General features: G+C 37.3%; 1 protein-coding gene across 2 annotated transcripts in view; it reads left to right on the top strand.

Moving 5' to 3' along the window:
• fbxo18 (F-box DNA helicase 1) overlaps positions 1 to 14,907 on the top strand; it is a 77,170-nt gene that overhangs the window by 31,171 nt on the left and 31,092 nt on the right. For both annotated transcript variants that reach the window (XM_028814213.2, XM_028814229.2), the window contains 8 exons: positions 389 to 557; positions 5,180 to 5,402; positions 5,619 to 5,706; positions 6,114 to 6,200; positions 10,578 to 10,714; positions 11,111 to 11,207; positions 13,514 to 13,635; positions 13,893 to 13,965. In XM_028814213.2, the coding sequence (XP_028670046.1) occupies positions 389 to 557; positions 5,180 to 5,402; positions 5,619 to 5,706; positions 6,114 to 6,200; positions 10,578 to 10,714; positions 11,111 to 11,207; positions 13,514 to 13,635; positions 13,893 to 13,965 (996 nt within the window). The remainder of the gene's footprint in view (positions 1 to 388; positions 558 to 5,179; positions 5,403 to 5,618; positions 5,707 to 6,113; positions 6,201 to 10,577; positions 10,715 to 11,110; positions 11,208 to 13,513; positions 13,636 to 13,892; positions 13,966 to 14,907) is intronic.

Here is a 14,907-nt window from a genome sequence, read left to right as displayed (position 1 = left end):
TGCAAGTAGGTTGTAAAGCAGCAAAATAGCTGGACTTATTTTCTTTAGAAAAATTTCACAAGTACATTTTTTGAGATTTGTTTGGTAACATTTCTATAGCTAGTTATGATTTTATTTTGTACTATTTGTTTCATCGTCCTATTTTGCAACTTTTTAAAGGTCTTTTCATCCAAACAAATGCATTTTACATGCAAATGTGCTGAGGTGCCTCCAGCAAATGAAAGCTAGCTTGGCCGATTAAATGTAGTGTGGACAATCTTCCAGTCAGTTCTATAGTATACATTAAATTAAAACTGTGAAAAGGTAAGGTATGTCTATACACCTGTAGGATGATAATTAATGCTCTCATGCTTCTAATTGTGTTAAATGTATTTTTTTTTTTTTTTAGGTACTGGGAAAACTTTCACATTAATTAAATATGCCCAGCAGAGACCCCATCTTCATTTCTTATATGTTGCTTTTAACAAGTCAGTAGCAGAGCAGGCTGCTCGTACGTTTCCTCCAAATGTAGACTGCAGGACCATTCATTCCATGGCTTATCAGGCAGTAGGAAAAAAGTAAGTAAGACCATAGGAGGGGTATATGGGTGATCCTGTTCCCTCAATTAACGTGTTAAATCTTTGAATGGTTTCTTTTACACTATTATTAAAATTTTAAAATATTTATTTAGCAAGCAAGATCCACCACTAATGTAAATCATTGTCATTACAACCTCTGCAACCTGTCTGGAATAATTTTATATTTTATGTTCAAATACCTTATTTGATATATTAGAACAGTTGGTAGACTCTTTAAATCTTTTTGTTGAATTTGACTTTTTATATTACTAAATTACATGCAGAACGGTGGCAAATTCTGCATCCTCATGGATTCCTTGTCCAGGGTCTGAATCCCTCAAACAGTTGTTCTGGGTGTGGAGTTTGCACAGTTTGTCTGAGTGAGTTTTTCTCCAGGGTCTCCAGTTGTCCTCCCATATCCCCAAAGTTGTGCATGTTAATTCACAATTCCAAATTGTAAGTGAGCCTTGCAATAGAATAGCATCCTGTCCAGGGTAGTTTCTGTTATTTTGTATTAATGTAATACATAAAGGTTTCTTAAAGGTGCATTTGGGGAAACCAGAAATCTGCTTCTCCTTCAAGCATTTATTAAATCGTAATTTAATTGGCATGTTGTGTCAGGTCAGGTCAAGTTGGGGAGCATGCACTGGTACAGTGCCTCGCTGCACCAACCACATAACAAAACAGCTCGGGATCCTGGTTGGCAACCCCCCCCAGGCAGACACTCAATTAGTTTTGCAGAATGGTTACTTAAGGTGAGGTCAGAGAAAGGGAGAGGAGGCACAACACACCCTTAAGCGAATCCGTGAAGAATCTTAATGGACATTTGCCCAACAGTTTCTCAGGATAGATATAGAACTTTTTGTCACCAGAAGGAAATTTGCCTTTTTAAAGAAGGTCAAGTGAGAAGTTAAGCAAAATGACACCTTTTATTGGGTAAGTAAAGAGATTCCAATATGCAAGCTTTCGAGGCAACTCAGGCCCCTTCTTCAGGCAAGGTGGACCTCAGTTGCCTCGAAAGCTTGCATATTGTAATCTTTCTAGTTAGCCAATAAAAGGTGTAATTTTGCTTAACTTTTCACTACATCCGTAATGGCTAACACGGTGCAACACCCTAGTACTACAGAAGGTCAATAACAATTTAAATAAATAAATAATATTAGTATATTATGACAAACAACAAACCATTCTAAAATAAACACCAACATGACTGAAAAGGAATCAGATCTTCTAATTCGTGTTGCCATCTGGGAAAAGTAGTGTTACTTCCCAATGAAGAGGCGTATCCGTGAGAATTAAAAGATTTGTTGTTTGGTGAAAGTGAAATCCACATATGCGAGCGACAGAGACTGGGGGCTTTGGCGGACAAGGCCCCCAGTACGTATATATATATATATATATATATATATATTGTAGCAGATAAGCCCTTTGTCCACCTCTTGAACCCTCAGGTACCACTCCAGACACGTTGTAAAATCACAAGACTTATTTATTTTTTTGTCTTCACGTGCACAAAGCACCCTTTCCACTACACTATTCATAAACAATATTCTCTCTCAATAATAAACACAATCCTCCTCGCCCAGACACTTCGCCACCCTACCTCCCAGCTCAACTCAGTGTCTGGGCTTTCCCATAGTCCTTTTATATCCCCTGACCCGGAAATGGTTCCTGGCAAAACCCACAAGTCCGTTTCCTTCCGGGTCAGGGTAAACAGTCCTCTTCATCACCCCGGGAGTACGTTGTTTCTTCCGGTCACGTGACTGTGACGCACTCCCGGGTTATAGGGCACGCAAGAGCCCACTAGCCCCCCTACAGCGACTCCCGGTGGTCCCCAAGGTATCCAACAGGGCTGTGTATATAAACTACAAAGTCCATGAGGCCCTGCTGGAACTCGGGGCACCATCATGCTGTCCGGAGGGCTCCTCCTAGCGGCCTGGGGCTGGCGACCGGAGTCTTTAGCCGGTCGTCCATCACAATATATATATATATCTATGTTGCATAGTTTACTGTCAAATAATGCAAAGAGTACACAACATGTGTTTTGCCCTCATTTGGGCTCATCAGGCATACACACTGTACTGCTCCCCTCTCGGGGATCGAACCTTGGACGTCAGCGTCAGAGACAAAGCCCCTTTATGCTGCGCCACGGTGTGTGGTTCGTGTATTTGACAGACTGTAGGTCCGGAGTAATTACGCTCATTGCATTCGTAGTCTGAATTCCGACCTTAATTGTGTGGGTGGTTACCTACGAGGTAACGCTTGTGGTTAGTCTGCCATTCACCAAACATCTGCCACGGTGCCCTCTTCAGTTGCGAGAAGCAGATCATGGAATGTTAAGCGTTACTTGGTAGGTAACCACCCACACAATTCAGGTCGGGACTCAGACTACGAATACAATGAATATATCTATGTATATGTATATGTGTGTGTGTATATATAATATATATACACACACTAGCTGTGTAAGCCCATGCTTTAAGAAGCCCAGGCTCCTAGAAATTATTGAAATTGTTAGAAAAAAAATTGAAATCCAGAGTCGGCGGTTTCATTTTGCACATGTGCTTGCCCCCCACTTGTCTATCAGCAGCTATGTGAGTTTCTTTCTCGTTTCTCTTACCTTGTCGGTTTCATTTTGCCGACTGAGTCGCATTCTTTCAGCTTCATGCTGTAGCCTCGTACTTCTTTCTTCTTCCGACTCGTTAACTTGGGGCTGCCTTGCCGGTTCTTTGAGCTTCATGCTGTAGCCTTGCACCTGGACCGCCTCGCACTTCTGGGCCAGACATTCAGACACACACACTCCCATGCATAGATATTTATATATATATATATGTATATATATTTCAATATAATTGAACAACATTGATATGTTGGTAACTACGCCTGACTGAAGATTGCTATTATGGATTAAATACATTTTCTACAAACTGTAATGAGGCTGGGTTCTCATTAAGTTATACTACATTATAACCTTACATCCCAGTCTTTAATGGAAGTGCTTATTACCATATAAATCCTTAGTAGTACTTGACTCTATCTAACAACAAGTTATCATAAAGGTAAGTAAAGCCTTGGGTAAGTCTGTGCATTGCATGTTCTCTTTTTTTCTTTTGTGTATGATTATCTTTGTTAATTTGTTTTATTTTATGATACTAAACAGTAACAGTAAACTGCATCACATGTGGTCTGTACTAACATGTACTATATACTCAGATTTTTTAATTTACTTTTGCACATTTATTACTAGTTTATGCACTTGGTTTACTCTGTTAGCGCAATGCTTATATTTATAGTTTTTTTCAATCACTGCAACAAAACATTTAATTCCTTCAGTAAATATTGATATTACCATTTTTACTTTCAAAAATATACTTATTTTAAAATGTTTGACAGTATGTGCTTCAAGCAATAACTTAAAATAGAAGAGGACAAAGTCACAACTTTTACATATTTGCTGTATTTGATATTTGCAACAAAGAAGTATATTGAAAGTGATAAATGAAAATGAAAATTTTAACAAACACAATAAAATAGTGAGATACAGCACTACATCATATGAAGTGATTATGAGTCAGAAGTAATGAATATGTCACTGCAGAGAACTATAAAATGGGTCAACACAAAAACTGTAATGTACAGTAACATGTTTTTTTACAAAAATTGATCTCCCCGCACATCTCTTGTTAAGCATTCAGCTTGCAACAGATTTTTGTCGACCACACTTTATATTTTGTGTAGCTATGAATCATGGGCAGAACCTCCTTATATACTCTAGTATTCTACTCTATGTAAATTGTAAGTGGGAGTAACATAAAAGAAAAATGATAGGTGTGACAGGCCATATTCAAAGACGAGGTTTACTTACCTCGGCAGTGACATTCATGTCTCTGGTGACTCTTTCTATGAAGTCAGTAGATGGATTGTCCAAGTATTTAGAGTCCTGGAGCTTCGTGTCTTGCTATAAGGTTGCGAGACATGGACGCTATCCAGTGACCAGAGATGAAAACTGAACTACTTTAGTACTGTGTCTCTTCGAAGAATCTTTGGGTACCGCTGGTTTGACTTTGTGTTGAATGAGCGGTTGCTCATGGAGTCCCAAATGAGGAGCATTACCTGCATTGTGAGGAAGCGTCAGTTACGGCACTAAGGCCATGTGCAGCGATTCCCAGAGGGTGATCTGGCTCGCAGGATCCTCATTGTTGAAGACCTGAGTGGTTGAACTAGGCCAAGGGGATACCCACGTAACACCTGGCTGCAGCAGATAGATGGTCATTTCTAGAGGGTGGGACTGGACCCCTTGTCTACCAGGGGGGTTGCAAACCAGGATCCCGAGCTGTTTCGTCATGTGATGGGTGAGGCAACGCGCTGCACCAGTGCATGCTCCCTGACCTGACCTGACTTTCTATTAAGGTGAGCTATGACAAGGTTCCACGTTAGAGAAAATTCCATGAAATATTTTGTAATGAATGTGATCAATGAGGTGTTGCTTGAAATGGATATTTAGACAGCATTAATACTAAAAAGTTATAACTTCTGAGTTAAATGGATAGAATTTTATGAAAAAAAATTATTCCAACAGTAATGTGTTGTTGTTCTCCTTGCCAATGATGCTCTGTTCCCAGGTATCAACGTTTAAAGAAGCTTAATGTCTTTGGCTTAAAGGCTTTCAGTCTCAATTGGGTTCTACCTAAAGGAAGAGGTGGATTTGTAAAAGCAAAATGTGTCGCACAGACTCTTCAGAATTTCTTTGCTTCCAAAGATGACATCATAAACACAGAGCATGTCCCAGTTCGTTGCAAAAATACACAAGGAATGGTTGAAATGGTGTTACACTCAGAAAAACTAGTAAGATTTAACTTTTTTTTTTTTTAAAGTGTTTAAATAGACATCTTTCTTGAAATAGTATAATCTACTTTTATCACTTTAGAGTACTTGTTTTCAAGTTTGAGTATGATATACCTCAAATAATATAAGTCAAATAACATACATTTTATTTGTATAATGAATAAACTAAGTTAGTAGAATTGTAAGCTTTGTTATAAATTATTTTGTTTTTTGCAGAAGATTGTTGAAGATGCAAATGGTATATGGGAGAAGATGAAACAATTACAAGAAATGAGAGAGTCAGCCTTTCATATGCCTCATGATGGTAAATGTCAGTTTCAAAATCTTTATTTATATATGTGTTCAACAGCATCAACAAAAACAGTTTAAATGCCTGTTGTCTGGCTTTTTCCAGGTTGTTTAGTCACTATACAAGTTCTGTCCAGAATGTCATTTTATATTAAAGTGCCACAGATCACTTAGATTAAGCTCTTATTTCAGTGCGGGACTCTTGTATTTTGTTTTGAAGCTGCTGAACTTTTCAGATTACAAGTAGGTTACAATGAAATGGGAAGGATAAAAAAAGTTAAGACAGAAAAAATGTGCTCTATAATTTAAAGAGAATGCAATTAACAACCGTGTGGTATTTAAATCTAATTCATTTAAATGACATGAGTTTTCAAAACCTCATTATAAAGATTTAATAATTGACACATGTTGTTTTCCCTCCAGGATACCTAAAATTATGGCAACTTTCTCGACCGTGCCTACACAAATATGATGTTATTTTCATTGATGAAGCACAAGATTGCACTCCGGGTATGTTAGGTGTATGAAATAACTATTCTGTTTTAACTCATTAACTCCAATGTCATATGCCAGTGTCTTTCCTAGGTATATACATTTACTACACTGATTTTGTAATTCTGCAGGTACCACAGTATGAGAAGTACCTATAGTAATTTTGCTGCAGTCCAAAAAAAAAACAATGCTAAATTCTTAAGAATAAATGCTATAAATTGAAAAGGACTAAGATTTAATATTTAGTAGACTATATCAATTAATCATTCCAATTAGTATTCTATTTAATACCATCAGCAACATCTGCAATCACTGCAGTGGACAAACAATAAAGTAATTTATTTTATTCGTCCAAATAGAGATACAAGTAGATTATTGACAGACTCTAAGGGTTATGGGTATGTGTGCAATATGAGATCTTCCTAAAATGAACTACTTCATGTTCACATTCTTTTATGGAATGAAGCCTTGTTCAGGATCCAGGAATAAAAATATGAACAAACATTTCCCGTTCATGAATGTAAACTTTTCATTCATGTCCAAAAGGCCAAAGTAAGTTTGAATTTCCAATGTTACAAAATACCTTGTTACATGGTTATATATTCAAAGTGAAAATGGAATGTTAATGATGAAAAAGAAAACATTTGATTAGGATTGTACAGTACTATATATTAAAGAAAGTTAAAGAAGACAAATCTAGTAAATTGACTACAAACCTGATGCTGTGTGTGTGAGCAGCTTCCCTCATTGGTTTTGTATTACTCTAGTTCAGGGGTAGGCAATGTCGGTCCTGGTGAGCCGCGGTGGCTACAGGTTTTCATTCCAACCCAATTGCTTAATTAGAAACCAATCATTGCCAATCTCAGACCTTATTTAATTTTATGGCTTGTTAGTCTGTGCAATGTAAGGCTCTTATATCGTAGAATTTTTTCCTTTCCAAGGATATCATCCAAATGATTTGAAGCCTAAAACAGATCATTTTCAGTCTGTCTATTAAGTGTTTTATTAAATCAAACAGTGCATGATGAGCACACACAGATGTAATTGGAAAAAAGCTAGCTGGAGAACTGCTGGCTGCTTTGTCTTTTACATCTTATTGCTAATAAGGAGAAATTAAAACACTGAATGCAGCAGTTTAAGATTGAAATAAGCAATTAAGGGTGGAGAACCTTAACAAGCGAGACCACTAAAATGAAGCATCAAACTATCACTTAAGCAATAAGTGTTTCATCAGCAATAATTGATTGCTCATTAAGAAACTGGGTTGGAACAAAAACCTGTAACCACTGCAGCTCTCCAGGGGCCTCATGTAGAATGCCGTGCGTAGACCTCACACTATAACATGGCGTAAGCACAAAAGCGGGAATGTGCGTACGCACAGAAAAATCCAGATGCAGGAATCTGTACGTACGCAAACTTTCACGTTCTTCCACTACATAAATCCCGATCAGTGTGAAAAGTAACGTACGTGCACGCGCCTTCTGTCCCGCCCCAACTCCTCCCAGAATTACGCCTCTTTGAATATGCAAATCAATATAAATAGCCTTCTGTGAAAAGACAATGGGAAAAGCACGGGGGGAAATATAAGAATTTCAGTGAATACCAAGTGAAGGCAAAGGAAAAACGTACTATTTGTTGGTTTAAACAGTGGTATAATCAACAAAAGGAAGTTGATCGAGTGACAGAGTGTCGGAGAAACTCGAAGGCTCAAGTTCACAAAGTCGCACAGTGCCCGAAATAAAAAAGAAATCACATATCAAAGTCGCCGTGAAAAGGCGAGTCGTAGCCCACCGTCTGAGTGTCATATGAAAGCTTATTAGTGTACAGACAAAAAAAATAGGCACACAGTGGGGAAAAAAGCACGAAATTTCCACTTTAATCTTGAAATTTCCACTTTAATCACGTAGTTTATTTTGCCATTAAAGTAGAACATCATAAACTTCATCTTAAAATCGTTTAATTTACTAGTTTCTCAAATCCCATTGTAACTAAAGTGGCACATTAAATGCTTTGTTCTGTATTTGATCTTCTATGTACTCGACATGTGTGAATCACTACCTGCTTCTTAAACGGGCTTTCTCTTTCTCCGACAGGACACATAATCCATTACATTCGTGATATTACAGCTCTCTGAATAATTAAAATACTGAGATGTATATGTGATATCTTTTTCATGATGATAGGAATGAAAGCATGTTATTAAACATGGGAACACGGTGGCGCAGTGCTTGTTCAAGTCTCACGCAAGAGGCTTGCGGCGCCATGCGCGACCTTTGATAAAATAATTTATTACAGAAGTACTGTCTCTTTCAAACTTACTAACCTCCAATTCCTGTCCTTACTTTTCTTTCTCCAAAAACCCAATCGCCACACAATCAGCTATATAGACGTGAAGCCATCTGTAAGCTTAAAACGCAGATTCTTCAAAACTTTTAAGGAACATTGAAATATCTTCGTAGTACATGTTTAATTATTATATCCGTCTATCCTTCCAGTGTCGCGTCAGCACCAGCAAGAATACAACGCAATGCAGGAACAATCCCTGAACTAGCTAGCGCTGCGGCACCCGTGTCCTCACATGTTTAATTATTAACAATAAAGATTATTTAAATGAAGTTAAAGTTTTATCTGTATAATATAATCAACATATTTTGCTGCATTTCATCTTAAAAATGATATCGTCATCATATGTAAATACACGCTTCAAAAAGTGGCGCAGGTTGTGCAATATTATAACTGTAGTGCAAGTTTACATTGAGGTGATTGTACTTATAAGTACAAACAGTTCTACTAGGAGCACTTGATGGACTGATTTAGTGCCTTTAGAGTTCTTGGGATGAAACTGTTTCTAAACCGCGAAGTCCGTACAGGGACTAAAGCGTTTGCTGTGGCTCAGGCAGCGTCTGCTTCATGCTGTGTACCGATAATTCTCTTTCCGATCAGCTGCTGCTGTGATTCCCCACTCAGATACAGTGATATAAATACTCCGAGTGGTACAGTGAGAGTTATATGGAAAAAAATGATCTGCTGTGGCAACCCTTAACGGGAGCAGCTGAAAGAAGAAGAAGATGCAGTGAGAATTACAACGCTAAAGCAGTTATGGTATTTGGAATACTATGGCTATTCCGTGGACCATTATATTGCTGCAGGTTAATTACAATCAGATGCATTACACTAATAAACAATAAGCAGTTAGTTTCAGTGTATTTATAAAGCCGCGTCAGGAATGTGGAGCTAAGAAAGAAAGGGTGACCACACAGGAACAGTAGCACTGCTTTGACGCTGGGTGCCGCCAGTCTGCAAAACCGAGCGGAGAAATTGCGTACGCCAAGGTATGAGTTACCGTGGAAATGTGTGTGGCTTTATGCCAAGTTTAGGTTTTATACATCACGATTTGAGCGTGGAAACGTTCGTACGCAACATTTCTGTGTGTACGCACCATTTATACATGAGGCCCCAGGACTGACATTGCCTACCCCTGCTCTAGTTAGCTGTTGATGAAGCCTGGTAAAAAGGGTTTGAAGTATTTTCAGAAAGAGACAATTATTGAAGCAGTTATTATTTAAGCAGAGGTTTTGGGCTTCATTTTAGTTAATTTTCTTGTTAAGATTCCAAACCTTCAATTGATTTTTTTTTAGTTAAATTCCCCTGTATTAATTGTTGCTTTCCTAACTATCTGCAAATAATCAAATGCAGCTAACAAAGGAACCATCTAAACATATCCAATTTACACCTTCAGGTGTTTGTCTGTTATAACAAAATATTTAGCAAGAAATGAAAGAAAAAAAATTGAAGACTAGAATTACTAATATGCTCCTGGTCATAAATCTTTTGGGTGACATCCTCAGAAAGTTGAGATCTACAATATAAACACAACCTTATATGGCAGAATGAAAACACCAACATGCCATGAAATTAAATGAATTGTTCTACTGTATTTGCAAGGGTTGGGTTCTGTTTAAAAAATTAGGTAGGAACATAAACACTGTAGCCTTGTGGAACTGAATCTGAGGGACCCCAAACTCTACACCAAGACAATTGAGTTATAATTCTGAAGTTTTATTCTGCTTCTCTATTGTTATACATTTTCTGTTTATTTTGGTAGAAATATTGTCTATCATTTATCTTTTACAAAACACAATTGTAAACTGGACTAGGGGAACATATGCATGCATGGCCAGAGATTCGTTTTGTGTTTTATAAGTTTAATTATCCTGCCTACTGTACGGTTCTTGATGCCTTCCTTACATTTTCCTAAAAGGAGCACAACATTTTTCTCGTTAATAGGCTTGTAGCTTACAACTATTACAGGAGATTAGTAATTTGACATTTACTTAATAATTAATGTTTTAAACATCTTCCCTTACTCTTGCTGTTTTCTGTGTTCTTTTTAAGCAATCATTGACATTGTTTTGTCACAGCCGTGTGGAAAAATACTCGTAGGAGACCCTCACCAGCAAATCTATACTTTCAGAGGTGCCATAAATGCGTTATCTGAAGTTCCACATACACACATATTTTACTTAACCCAGGTAAGTAAAACCAGTTTTTACAAATATGCAGAGAATGTAGTACTTACACCATTTGATTTTCTAAGCCCAGGTACAGAGTATATATTTTCACTGTTTGCTCACACTCCATTATTAGAAATCATCTTGCTTATATTTTACAAGTCTGAAGTAGTTTGAGGGGCCCAGCTCCTGATATTTGTGTTTTCTTTGAATATGCTTCTGAATTAACAATTTTTACTGGGGCAGAACACATGATGAATTTCTAATATAGTACAGAAGCAACTTTAAGTCAATTATTTGTAGGGTTGAAACCTACATATACTTTGCATCTCAACAGAAACAAAAAATTAGGCACCACTTTTAACATGCACCTCTATCTGAAAGATTTTATAAAGTAGTTTGTTTCCATTCTCTCAGAGTTTTCGATTTGGTCCTGAAATTGCTTACATCGGAGCAACAATTCTTGATGTATGCAAAAATGTGAAGAAGACTCTGGTGGGAGGTTTTCAGGAAGGTAAGGAGTTCATTTACAGATACAAATTAACAACTGAATAAGAGTTTGCTCACATGGAATTAACAGCAGACCCTCTAAATATTTAATATACTGTACGTATTTATTAATGGACTGTCCTGGGTGTTGTAAGAAAATTGTATTGACTCTTTTAAATTGACAAACTTTCATTAGTGGAAAATGCCTTGAACAACATTCCCAAGTACAGCCATATAAAAGCACCTCAGTCTAAACTTGCTATGGAACAATGTATTATCGTGGGTTTTATAGCACTTTGCAAGTGCGTTACTAGGATGGTCTACTCTTGCACCTTAAGATTATGATACATACAGATATGTGTACACATTGGGATCCTGTAGACAAAGTCTCAGTTGAAAGCATAATTGTCAGTCACCCCTCGATATTCTACTTCGAACCCCATCACAATCACATATAGATATCCTTAAACAGACAAAGCAGAATACATCTCACAATATTTTACAGGAGTCTTTATTTACATAAATATCTTTAATTAAACAATGGAGCCGTAATATATCTGACAATATTCTGTAGGAGTCTCTACTTAAGAACTTACTCATCACCAGCACTGGCAAATATACAGGTGTCATCGCGACACAATTTAAAGCGTATTTCTTTTGGTTATGCCACTTACTAATCAAACAATATGCCCTGCTTTTACCACAGTTGTCTCTTCTTTCGAGGAGCGACCTCTTACCCTTTATAAACCCTGTGGGCAAGTAATGTGGCTACCCCCCATATAGGTGTCTTAATTTTCAATTTATTATTTCATTCACTATAGATACAAGGTATAGAAATGCACTAAATGAACAGTAATACCAAACAGAACAAGATATAATAGAAAATAAGTTCAATATTAAAATCTGAATAAATATGTGTATATATACAGATACATGTATTATGTATTACGACTTGTTAACATAGCAATTGATGTTGTTCATGAGAGGGTTTTGCTGACGATTAAATGAAATGGTAATTAGTCTGTTGCCCTCTCCTGACTCCTGTTGATGTTGTTCTGATTTATCCCTCAGAAAAGGAATATTTATTTTAAAATTCCAAATGGGATTCCATAACATGTGATGTTACACACATTTGATTGGCTGGCTATCAATATGATGGATGACCTCATTCAAACTCTTAAAAGTATATCCGTTTACCTTCCTCTCCCAAGCTGTAAACCAATTTGGCGAATCCTTGTCCTAGGTGGCGCCCATTTGTTTGCAGGTTAGTAATGGTAAATAAATAGTAAAGTAATCAATACAGCCAGTTATCCTAGCCATTTCCTGGCTTCTGTTTTGTTTACACAGATTACCAGTAATTACTGGTAAGAAAATGGGACGCTTTAATGTACTGCCTCCTTAAGTGTCCTGTTTTAATGTGATACAATTCAGGAAGATATACACTTTGATATTAACTGTCCTTGTAAAGTTCATCTTTGTTTGTGTGGGCAAAAAAAATTTAATATAAAATGTTTAATCCTTGTTGGATAATGTGATTGTAAAAGAAAAGAGGTCATTCTGGTAAAGCTGCAACATACAGTAACTGTATTATGCATCTCCTTGTGTTACTTTTACTGCAGTATACTGTACATAGTGTCTCGGTGGTTACTTCTTATGTTCAGCAGGGAGCAGTAGCTCAGTGGATGAACCAAGTTCATTGCTGGGAAGTGCACTGTGCAAAGGTAATTCCGCTTAACAGTACTGTCTCAAAGACACAATGATAGCAAAATAACAACAGCAACTAGTCATGATACAAGTAATAATTTTATGCTTGTATTAAAGAGTCTTTCAGCGTACAAGTTCACAGTCAGTCTCTGCTGGGTGACCCCCAGAAAATGTCTGAACATAGCAGTTAGCTGTACTGCAGACAGTGTTCTCGGTGTTAACTTCTCCAAATGCCTTTGGAGATGATTAAAGGGTTTAAGGTTATGAAGAGCTGTGATTCAAAATTCCGAAGTCTGAACATATCAGCATCAAGTGCAGGCTCTGGTGGTTGTGGAATGTCATTGCTAGGATGTGGTGACACTTTTTATAACTTAGAGATATTATTGTTTTGGTACATACACAGCATGGATGAATACATAAAAAATAGCTAGGTTAGCAGTGAGACAAGACTCAAAAAGATCATTAAATCTATGTGAAGAGTCTGTATAAAACAGGGAACAATGGGATTGGTAAGTATAGCCTCTTGGCGTAGTGACATGACTGTGCTGGTAAAGCATATTAGTATGTGCACATTTTTTTCATATGATTTTTTGAATAGTTGACAGAGAATGGAATTATTTGTCACAGGAAGTGTACAAGGAAGCACAAAAGGAAAGACTGCAATATTATGTCGCTGCAATTCAACGGTGTTTGACGAAGCAGTGAAAGTCACAGAGGGAACTGAGCAAGTGAAAATCCACATCATTGGAGTAAGTTTCACATAACATTAATGAAGTCTAATGTTTACATTTCAAATGAGAATGAAAACGTGAACAGAATCCCTTTATAGAAGGTGTAAAATTCTGATTTGCTAGAAATATGGATATGGTGTATTTTCATTTAACTTGATTTAAATTATTATTACACTGGATCTATTTTATCCAAACAATTATTTGTAAAACAGAGCTTGGGGGTTGTTTTTGAACATGCTGGATAGCATACTGAATACTTCTCCTTGTTGTTACAGGGTCTAAAAAATTTTGGTTTAGAAAAGATTAAAGATATCTGGGCTCTTCTTCAGTCAGTGCACTGCAAAGAAGGTAATACATTTTTATGTAGTGGTTAACAAAGAGTAATATTGTTTGTGTTGGGTTTCATTTCAGTTATTGTATTGAGGAATACCACTCTGGGGGAAACTCATTTACATTTGATTGTTTTACAGCTGGATTCAGCTAGCCATTAACCTGACACTTAACTTCTCTAATATGTGTGTGTGTATATGTATATGTATGTATATATATATGTATATGTATATATATATATATATACATATATGTATATGTATGTGTGTGTATATATATATATATATATATAAATATATTGTGACAGTTAGAGGCTTTGTCCACCTCTTGAACCCTCAGGTACCACTCTGAACACCAGGTAAAAGTATAAATATTCTTTATTTTATAAGAACACCATGCACAAAGCACTCTCCACACCACACTCATAAACATAATAATTCTCTCACTAACCAACACAATCCTCCTCGCCCAGACACTTTGCCACCCTACCTCCCAGCTCAGTGTACTGGGCTTCCCACAGTCCTTTTATAGCCCCTGACCCGGAAGTGGTTCCTGGCACAACCCACAAGTTTGTTTCCTTCCGGGTCAGGGCAAACAGTCCTCTTCTTCATCCCGGGAGCACGTCGTTTCCTCCAGTCACATGACTGTGACGCACTCCCGGGTTATAGGGCACGCAAGAGCCCACTAGCCCCCCTACAGCGACTCCTGGTGGCCCCCAAGGTATCCAGCAGGGCTGTGTGTATAAACTACAAAGTCCATGAGGCCCTGCTGGAAGTTGGGGCACCATCATGCTGTCCGGAGGGCTCCTCCTAGCGGCCTGGGGGTGGCGACCAGAGTCCATAGCCGGTCGTCCATCACAATATATATATATATATATATATATATATATATATATATATATATATATATATATATATATATATATATATATATATAAAATATGTGTGTGCATGTTACTTG

Source organism: Erpetoichthys calabaricus, chromosome 1 (genome assembly GCF_900747795.2).
Source record: "Erpetoichthys calabaricus chromosome 1, fErpCal1.3, whole genome shotgun sequence".
NCBI classification, from domain to species: domain Eukaryota; kingdom Metazoa; phylum Chordata; class Cladistia; order Polypteriformes; family Polypteridae; genus Erpetoichthys; species Erpetoichthys calabaricus.
This window is presented reverse-complemented; position numbering and strand designations above follow the sequence as displayed.